Source organism: Vulpes vulpes, chromosome 8 (genome assembly GCF_048418805.1).
Source record: "Vulpes vulpes isolate BD-2025 chromosome 8, VulVul3, whole genome shotgun sequence".
Taxonomy (NCBI): Eukaryota; Metazoa; Chordata; class Mammalia; order Carnivora; family Canidae; genus Vulpes; species Vulpes vulpes.
Window position 1 is genome coordinate 52,319,798 of NC_132787.1, and position 10,308 is coordinate 52,330,105.

Consider the following 10,308-nt stretch of genomic DNA (forward strand, 5'->3'; position numbering starts at 1 on the left):
TCAAGGTCTTTGGATTTGACATTCTCTACATGGATTGCTCTTTATCCAAGTATAGGATTTGCTTTCTCCATCCCCTTCAAATTTTTATTCAAATATGACTTCAGTGAAGCCTTTCCGATCACCCTGTTAAATTCTGAAGCCTGTTTAGCACTCTCAATTCCCCTTATATTTCTTTTTTCCATAGAACTTCGTACCACCTACCATATCAGTACTAGTTTATTTATGCTTACTGCTTATCATTTGACTCCCTCTGCTAGAATATAAACTCCTTAAAGAGAGGAATCATTGTCATTGATATATCCTAAATGCCTACAGAAGCACCTGGCACAATTAAACAAATATCTGTTGAAGAATGAATATTTTTTGGCAGATCTTGCAGGCCTCAGAACCTGCTGAAGTCTGTTTTTCACCTAAAGAAGAGAAAGGCCTAAGGCATTTTGTTTCACATTGTCTCCAGGACCTAGGATAGTACCAAATAAAGTTAAAAGGCTCAAAAAATGATGAAACAGTAAGACTTGCCAGAACTTGTTTTCTCATTCTATCAGTAAGCCTGCAGTTTTCCTTTTCTTCAAAATAAGGCTCTAAACCCTTTAAACCACTGCTTCTGAAAAGCACATATGTGGGCAAAGTATAATTTGGAAAAAACACATCCAATATTATGGCACATTTTCATATGTGGAAAATAAACCATTCTGTACCAGATTGCAAACTATAGAAACTAAAATTCCAAGTTTTCTTCTTAAATGATAGACTCACCAGGAAATGCAATTATTCTCTAGGGAGTTATTAGACTTTCCCAGAGAAGATTTTTATATCTAATGGCTGGCTTTAAAGAAGTTTTAGAAATACATACCAAGACCCACCTTCCCTGATGGTGCACCATGACATAATGGAATAAAGCTTGGTTTTGAGTAACAAACTGAAGGAGCTCCACTACGTTAACTCAGCTTCCCCATTGTAACTATGGCATGTAACACCAATGTCTCTCAGAATATTCAAAGTCTGCTGAATGGGTTAATGAGTCCAACTGCAAAGTTGTAAGTTTATTCTGTTTCAGTGCTTTTAACTGTCTGGGTTCAATTCTCCAGAGGAATATGTTTTTCTAAGAACTGATTTTATTTCTAATGTTTGGAATTGGATGGGTTTAAATCCTTAGTCTCTCAGTTACTACCTATGATTCCTTCGGGTAATTAACTCTTCTGAGATTGTTTCCTCAATTATAAAATAAAAATCTCTACTTCAAAAGAATATTCTAAGGATTAAATGCAATGAAAAAAAAACAGTTACTGTGGTACTGACACAAGGGCAGCCATGTAGAACAACAGAACAGAATAGAGCCTAGAAACAAACCCCACATATACGGCCAGCTGATTTTTGACAAGGGTGTCAAGACTATTCAATGGGAGGACAGTCTGCTCAACAAATGATGCAGAAAAAACCGGGTATCCACATCATATACATAACTGGGTATCTGCACATCATATACATAAATCAGCACAAAATGGATCAAAGACCTAAACTTAAGGACAAAAACTATAAAATTTGTAGAAAACATAGGGGAAAATCTTCATATCAAATTTGACAGTGATTTCTTGGCCATGGCACCAAAAACACATGTTAACAACAACAAAAAATAGATAAATTGTACTTCACCAAAATTAAAACCTTTTTGTACATCAAAGGACACTATCAAGAAAGTGAAAAGACAATCCATGGAATGGGAGGAAATATTTCTGAGTCATATATATGATAAGTTATTAATATCCTAGAGAGTATAAAGAACTCCTATAATTCAACAACTATAAAAAACAACCCAATTCAAAAATGGGTGAGGGGCAGCCCAGGTGGCTCAGTGATTTAGCGCCGCCTTCGGCCTGGGGTGTGATCCCAGAGACCCGGGATCGAGTCCCATGTTGGGCTCCCTGTGTGGAACCTGCTTCTTCCTCTGCCTGTGTCTCTGCCTCTGTCTCTCATGAATAAATAAATAAAATCTTAAAAAAAAAAATGGGTGAAGGACTTGAATACACATTTCTGCAAAGATATACAAATGACCAATAAACACATGAAAAGATGCTCGACATCATTAGTCATCAGAGAAGGGCAAATCAAAACCCACAAGGAAAAAAAATGCACAAGGAGATACCATCTCACACTCATCAAAATGACTACTATCAAAAATATAAACAAAACGGGTGCCTAGATGGCTCAGTCAGTTAAGCATCTGACTCTTTTTTAATTATTTTTTTTAAAGATTTTATTTATTTATTCACGACAGAGACAGAGAAAGACAGAGAGAGAGGCAGAGACTCAGGCAAAGGGAGAAGCAGGCTCCATGCAGGGAACCTGACGTGGGACTCGATCCTGGGTCTCCAGGATCACACCCTGGGCTGAAGGCGGCGCTAAACCGCTGAGCCACCCAGGCTGCCCAGCATCTGACTATTGATCTCAGCCCAGGTCTTGATTTCAGAGTCATGAGTTCAAGCCCCACGTTGGACTCCATGCTGAGTGTGGAGCCTACTAAAAACAAACAAACAAACCGACAAAAAAAAAAAGCCTCCAAAAAACCCCCAGAAAATAACAAGTGTTGGTGAGGATATAAAGACATGGGGGGGGGGGGGGGGGGGATTGGAACCTTGTACACTGGTAGTGGAAATGTAAAATGGTACAGTTGCTATGGTACACAGTATGGTGGTTTCTCAAAAAATTAAAAATATAATTACCATGTGATCCAGCAATTCTCCTTCTGAGGATACACAAAAGAACTGAAAGCAGGGTATCAAAGAGATATTTGAACACCCATGTTCACACCCATTATTCACAATAACTAAAAAGTAGAAGCAACCCAAGTGTCCACTGACAGATGAAAAAATAGACAAAATGTGGTACATATGTACAATGGGCTATTGCCATTAAAAGGAACGGACTTCTGATACATGCTACATCATGGATAAACCTTGAAAATATGCTAAGTGAAATAAACCAGACACAAAAGGATAACTACTGTAAGATTCCAAATATATGAGCTATCTAGAATAAACAAGTAGAGAGAGTGCTCGCTTCAGCAGCACATACACTAAAATTGGAACGATACAGAGAAGATTAGCATGGCCCCTGCACAAGGATGAAACAAGAGAGATAGAAAGTAGAATACAGGCTACCAAGGGCTGTGGAGAGGAGGTGTCGAGAATTATTGCTTAATGATGACTGAGTTTGTTTCAGGTGATGAAAGTCTTAGAAATTGATAGTTCTGATAGTCACACAACATTGTGCAAGTACTTAATGCCAATGAATTATACACTTAAAAATGGTTTAAATGGTAAACTTCATGTTATGTATATTTTGTTACAATAAAGAAATATTTAGTACAGTGCCAGGCACATAGTAAGACTCAATTGATTATTACTATTGTCATCTGTTCCTTCAAGAAATATATATTGAGGGGCGTCTGGCTGGCTTAGTCAGTAGAGCATGTGACTCCTGATCTCAGGGTTTTAAGTTTGAGCCCATGCTGGTTGTAGAGAGGACTTTTTTTTTTTTCTTTTTTTTTTAGAGAGGACTTTTAAAAAAATCTTTAAAAAAATCTTTAAAAAAATCTTTATTGAGCATTTATTATTTTTTAAAGATTTATTTATTTTAGGGGGAGCAAAGGGAGAGAATCTCAAGCATAGAGCTTGATCCCACGACCCCAAGATCATGATCTGAGCCAAAATCAAGAGTGAAATGCTCAACTGACTGAGCAACCCATTGCCCCACTTATTAAGCATATAAAGGCTGGGCATTATTCTAGGCACTGGGAATATAGTGGTTCAAAAAACAATAAAGACCCAACCTCCAGGTAACTGAAAATCTAATGGAGAGAAAAAAGCAAATAAGCAATACATCACAACAAATTACAGAAATCAACTACTAATATAGAAGTAAGCTTGTAAAGATAAATTCAAGACACACACAAAAAAAGGAATAGAAAAAGAAAAGTTGGTAGAGATCAGGGAAGTCATCTCAGAGAACAGCCAAACTGAGAGCTGGTGTATAGGCAGAGGGAGAAAACAGCATGTCCCAGGAGTTCATTGGAGAAGACAAGTGGCTAGACAGAAAAGCATGATTCAGTCATGAAAGGCCTTAAATGCCATGCTAGTATTTTGGACTTTATCTTGAAATTAATGGGAACCCGGGATCCCTGGGTGGCTTAGTGGTTTAGCGCCTGCCTTCAGCCCAGGGAGTGATCCTGCAGTTCCGGGATCAAGTCCCACATCAGGCTCCCTGCATGGAGCCTGCTTCTCCCTCTGCCTCTCTCTCTCTCTATGCCTCTCATAAATGAATATAAATAAACTAAGAACTATATATAAACTAAGAACTATCAATTTCTCTGTGTGTGACTATCATAAAATTAAAAAAAAATAAAAAAAAATAAAAAATAAAAAATAAATTAATGGGAACCAATTACTTACTTAGCAGGAAAGTGAAATGATCAGGGTTGCATTTTATTTTATTTTTTATTTTTTTAAATTTTTATTTACTTATGATAGTCACACAGAGAGAGAGAGAGAGAGAGGCAGAGACACAGGCAGAGGGAGAAGCAGGCTCCAGGCACTGGGAGCCCGACGTGGGATTTGATCCCGGGACTCCAGGATCGCGCCCTGGGCCAAAGGCAGGCGCCAAACCGCTGTGCCACCCAGGGATCCCCAGGGTTGCATTTTAGAACAATCATTCTGACATAAGTAAGGGTGGAGGGATTGAAGGCCAGGCAACACTGATGCAAAATAGTTAAATGGCTATTGTGGTACTTTAGTCTTCAACACAGGAATTAAGTGAATGCTAAGTATGGCTGAGTGTGGAGGAGGACTCAATGACCAGGCTTCTGTCTGGCACAACTGGCCAGAGATTATTGCTAACATTTATTAAGATCTGTGCCAGAAACCACGCTAAGCATTTGACATGCATGAGCTCATTTAATTCTCTCCACAAATCCCTATATACAATTATTCTCATTTTACAAGGGAAACTAAAACTTATGTTAAATAACTTGCCAAGATCATGATTAAATCTAGATCTTTCTAAACAAAAAGCTTGGACAGCCCTAGTGGCTCAGTGGTTTAGTGCCGCCTTCGGCCTGGGGCGTGATCCTGGAGACCTGGGATGGAGTCCCACATCGGGCATCCTGCATGGAGCCTGCTTCTCCCTCTGCCTGTGCCTGTGTCTGTGTCTCTGTCTCTCTCTCTCCGGTGTCTCTGCCTCTCTCTCTCTCTCTCTCTGTGTCTCTCATTATTGAATTAAAAAAACAAAAAAACTTAAATACACATAGTGCAAGTCCCAATATCTTCCTTTCCCTTCAAATACCTACATTTAACACATCACTCCATAATTACTTTATCTTGTTAGTATTCAGTGAGGTATTATTCCTTAGTGTTTTCAGTTAACATATAGGCAAACTCTCGTTTCATACTTAGTTCACTTCTGAAAACTTTAAAGTACAATGTCAAAGTTTCACAACAGAGTCCCAATTTTAAAGCGGTACCTGTTTCCAGAGCACTAAACATTTTGAGATTCTTAAATTGTGATTGGAATCAACCTGTCAGAGGCAATCCAGTGCACACTGAAGAAATGTCACAGATGCCTAAGATCAGAATATGAGGTACTGCATCTACCACTCTGCAACTGGGTAAGTACCAAACCACCACTCTCCTGAACCCAATGCAGGGATAAAAGGATTAGGGAAATTTCTATTCATTTTATGACCATAAGGTATCTTCTAGCTTCTCAGAGCAGGGAGTGGAAGGCCTTTCTCCCTGCCATGACAGCACAAACTGATTGGACTTCAGGCAGCTATTCAGTTACCCTCTTTACACATGAGGCCTCTCAACTGGTTATCTGCTAAAATCCATCATTGTTCACTGCTCTGAGGGACATGGAAAACGGTCAAGAAAGTGACTAGAACAAGCAGGGGATATTTTCAGAGATTAAGGAAATTCTAGATCTTAACCACTCCTTGGTATTTTGGAGGGGGCTCAGGAGCAACTGTAATCTCAGAGGAATACTGCCAAGTAACAGGCCTGGCTCTATTATCACAAACGGTACCCTACCATTTTGTCAAAGGCCAAGACTTTATTCTTCAGCAGCAGCAATTGGCCAGAAGTGAAACAATGCCTGGACTCAAAATCACTCAAAAGTGACATTAAAGACCACATTCAGGGCAGCCTGGGTGGCTCAGCAGTTTAGTGCCGCCTTCAACCCAGGACGTGATCCTGGAGACCTCGGATCGAGTCCCGCGTCAGGCTCCCTGCATGGAGCCTGCTTCTCCCTCTACCTATGTCTCTGCCTCTCTCTCTCTCTCTCTCCTCTCTGTGTATTCTCATGAATAAATAAAATCTTAAAAAAAAAAAAAAAAAACCACATTCAGAGACTAAAAAGGGACCTAACTTGAAAATGAAGTTGTACAAAGGTAACAAAATTGAACACCACCTGTATACAGAATTTTTTCAACCACAGTGTAAGTTTCTGGAGGGCAAGGATGAGATCTATTTCTAAGCTAAGCTACTTCTATGCTGTGCCCTATAATATGCTTTGTTCACCTTGGGCCTTACTGATGAGGGTAAGAAAAATGATCAAGTCCTGAAAGGCAAGGAACAGTGGTTCCAGCATATCTTTTTGCAGGCCTGCCTAAGTCAATTAGGTATGTTAACTGTGAAAGGGAAAAAGATATTGAAGACTAAAATTAAGACCAGAGAATTGGATTTCATGCACTTATAGCACAAGGGGGCAGTGTTTGAACACTAGTAATCTGGAGTGCTTGGCAGTCTGCTGTTTACCCTCCCTCCTTTTTAAATACCATACTGAGGGCTGGAGCCTTGGTAAGGAGAGATGGACTAGTCACTCCACCTACCCACTGTGTTCTCCTACAGAGGTTGGCACCAACTCTCCTTATACTAGCAGCGTAGCTATCAGGGAGCAAGGCCAAAGGAAAAAGGAACCAGAGGAGCTAGTCTTCCCACAGAGATAACATACGAAAGAGTGCTTGTTGAACAGGAGTAGAGGAGACAGTAGGGATCTCTGCCTGCAAACTACTTTGAATTGGATGGGCCAGGGATTCTCAAACTCTAACAAGCATCAGAATCACTTCCAGGGCTTGTTAAAATAGATTACTGGGCTCTAACTCCAATTTCCAATTCAAGAGAGTCTAAAGTAGGCCCCAGAATTTGCATTTCAAACAATTTCCTGGGTGATGATGATACTGCTGATCTGAAGACCAGACTTTGAGAATCACTGCTGTAGATATTTCTGGCTCTGTGCCCTTATATTTCTTAATATTCGCTCATTCTCTCTTTTCTACCATCCACCTACAGCTTTATTTCTTCTTCACTATCCCTTCATTAGCTTCCTTTAGGAAAACTGAAAAAAAGACAGAAAACAGGAGCAAATGTTAGGTCTTAAGGATTCCTCTGGACAAGGACTCCAGCACTAGTCTGGTTGATGGGTGTTTCAGTGGCAATTTATTCCAAATACATAGATGCCTCCTCTCCTTTTATCTAACAGTTGGTAGAGGGGGGACAGTTCAGTAAAGAGTAACAGATGCTTTTCCAGTAATTTCCTGCTTTGGGTTTCATAAGAATTGGGTAGGAAATGGTAGATATATTTCACTACATTTTAGAAAAGTTCCTCACCTCTCTTAGACTATTTAATAAATTTTTCCCCTCCTCCCCCTTTTTGTCCCTCCCCCATAAATTTTTATTATAGCTAAATATACATGAAATTTGCCATTTTAACCACTTAATGTACAGTTCAGTGGCATTAAGCATATTCACAGTGTTGTGCAACTATCACCACCATCTGTCTCTGGAACTTGTACAGCTTCCCCAACTAAAATTCTGTACCCATTAAACACTAATTACCCATGCCCCACTCCTGGCCAGTGCTTGGCAACTACCATTCTACTCTTACACTACTTTCTGACTTACTTTCTTTTTCATGTAATAAAAGACAGAGTCCATTGTTAACTATGCGACTGCTTCTATGTATGCAGGTCTTCTTACATATATGTGACTGAATTTATTACAAGAAAAGTAAGAGAAAATAGGATCAGAGAAAGAAAGGAGATTAGCTGGATAGGGATTTTCATACTGGGCCTACTATCCACAGGCCTCAGCAGCCCTGCCATGGATCCGGCCGGTTCTTTCGCATCAAGAAGTTGATTTTGCGAGCCATTTCCATGTTGTAGATACGCCGGCAGGTTTCATAGCTTTCTCTTTGTCTTCGGCGACAAGGCTTTTCATAGTACCGTCGTCGCTTAATGTCCTCAATGAGCCCATCCATGGTGAGGATTCTGTATTAAAGCAGGGAATGAAGTTAGAAATGTGGGCTCATTATTATTCTTTTCCAATTTCACAGATGGCCAGAAGTCAACTGACAAACAATTGGTGTCTATAAAAATCATGATGTGAAATGGTGGTTATATAGCATTAACTGCCTACTTATAGAGGTCCTATATAGGAATTTGTAAGAAACAGCAAAGCAATTAATTACACAGTCCTTGCTCTTGGGAAGTTTATAGTCAGGATCATATTTCTATCCTTTTTTCTACCACAGCACGCCTGAGGGATGTGACACAGTCCTTAAGAACAAGGGCTCTCTATAGCAATGATTCTCAACCAAGGGGTCATTTCAGAATCTTCAGATGGGGTGGGTCATTTGTAGTAGGAAAAACAAATCACTAGGAGTGATTCCTAGACAGCAAATGCTGTCCCATCTCTAAAGTTTAACTGACACAGCTGAAGTTCTGTAGGCCTGAGATATCCCCGGACCTACTTAATACAAGGAAAGAGGCTATCACACCAATGATACAAATAAGAGCATTAAATAAAAGCCTCACCCATCATTTTTCCATGTACCATAAGCTCCAACCACACTACTTTGCTGACTACTCCCTAAACACCCTTTGATACCAAGTCTTTATTCATGCTGTTTCCACAACCTAGAATGCCACCCCACCTCCAGTTGCCAACCTTCTGAAATTTCCCTCATCTTCTTGATGCCAAGCCTAGACGCCACCTTTCCAGAAGTTTCTGATCTTCTTAAAGAAAATCATTTATTTTGTTGCAGAACTACTTAGCGATTGTTTCATTCCTCCATTCTAATAGTTATTTATATAAACATCTCCCTCATTAGACTGAAAACTCTCTGAGCAGGGAGCCTGACTCAGGGCTGTATTCCAGGATCCTGAGATCAAGACCTGAGCCAAAGGCTCAACTGAACCACCAGGTGTCCCAACAATATGCACTTCTTGTACTGCTTTCCTAGATAATCCCGGATAACCCCAGCCACAAAGTATGAATTTTCTAAATTCATAAAGAAGCCAAAAAGAGATCTTCAGGCCCTAAGTTTCTGGAACTTGAATCTATTCGTATATTTTTGTTTCTAACCATTCCTCTTCTTTCTGATCAAATTCTTTCCTTTTTAATATGTAGTTCTTTTTTTCCAAAAGCTATTCCTAAATTGTTCTAATACCTGAAATAAAGTAAAAAAAGTAAATAAAAGTTAAAAAAGTAATGCCACACTTTTTAAAAAAGATATATGTATTTATTTTTGAGGGGAAACCACAAGTAAGGGGAGAGGCAAAAAGAGAGGAAGAGAGAATCCTCAAGCAGACTCTTGGCTGAGCAAGGAACCTGACGTGGGGCTTGATCCTAAGACACCGAGATCATGATTTGAGCCAAAATCAAGTCTGCCACTTAACCAAATGGGCCACGCAGGTGCCCCAGAAATGCTATATTTCTTAACTAGGATAATTGACAGTGTGCCAAGAGTACAATCCAGAGACAAAAGTCTCTGGATAAAGTTGATGCATTTGCCCAAAGAACCAATTTTAGGGACGCCTGGGTGGCTCAGCGGTTGAGTGTCTGCTTTTGGCTCAGGGCATGATCCCAGAGTCCCGAGGTCAAGTCCCACATTGGGCTCCCCTCCAGGAGCCTGCCTCTCCCTCTGCCTGTGTCTCTCACAAATAAATAAATAAAATCCTAAAAAAAAACCCAACAATTTTAACTTGAACAGGGGTGGAGGTGCTACCCTTAAAACAGATGCAATGGCAATGAATTAAAAAAAAAAAAAAATCATGCTTGGGTAGCTCAGTGGTTGAGCGTCTGCCTCCGGCTTAGGTTGTGATCCCAGCATCTTGGGATAAAATCCTGCATCTGGCTTTCCACAAGGAGCCTGCTTCTCCCTCTACCTATATGTCTCTGCCTCTCTCTGTGTCTCTCATGAACAAATAAAATCTTAAAAAAAAAAAATCACCTAAAATTTTCATTAAAAAAAGAGAAA

General features: G+C 39.9%; 1 protein-coding gene and 1 non-coding gene across 2 annotated transcripts; one reads left to right on the plus strand and one right to left on the minus strand.

The window, feature by feature from the left end:
• Positions 1-3,049: 3,049 nt before the first annotated feature.
• On the plus strand, positions 3,050-3,156 carry LOC112907800 (U6 spliceosomal RNA). The gene has a single exon (XR_003232822.1). It is a non-coding gene; the product is annotated as a U6 spliceosomal RNA (small nuclear RNA).
• A 1,773-nt stretch (positions 3,157-4,929) lies between these two features.
• On the minus strand, positions 4,930-8,350 carry MRPS21 (mitochondrial ribosomal protein S21). Its single transcript, XM_072766641.1, has one exon. It carries the CDS (start codon positions 8,305-8,307, stop codon positions 8,137-8,139), a length of 171 nt encoding a protein of 56 aa, XP_072622742.1. The 5' UTR covers positions 8,308-8,350; the 3' UTR covers positions 4,930-8,136.
• Between the last annotated feature and the right edge of the window lie 1,958 nt (positions 8,351-10,308).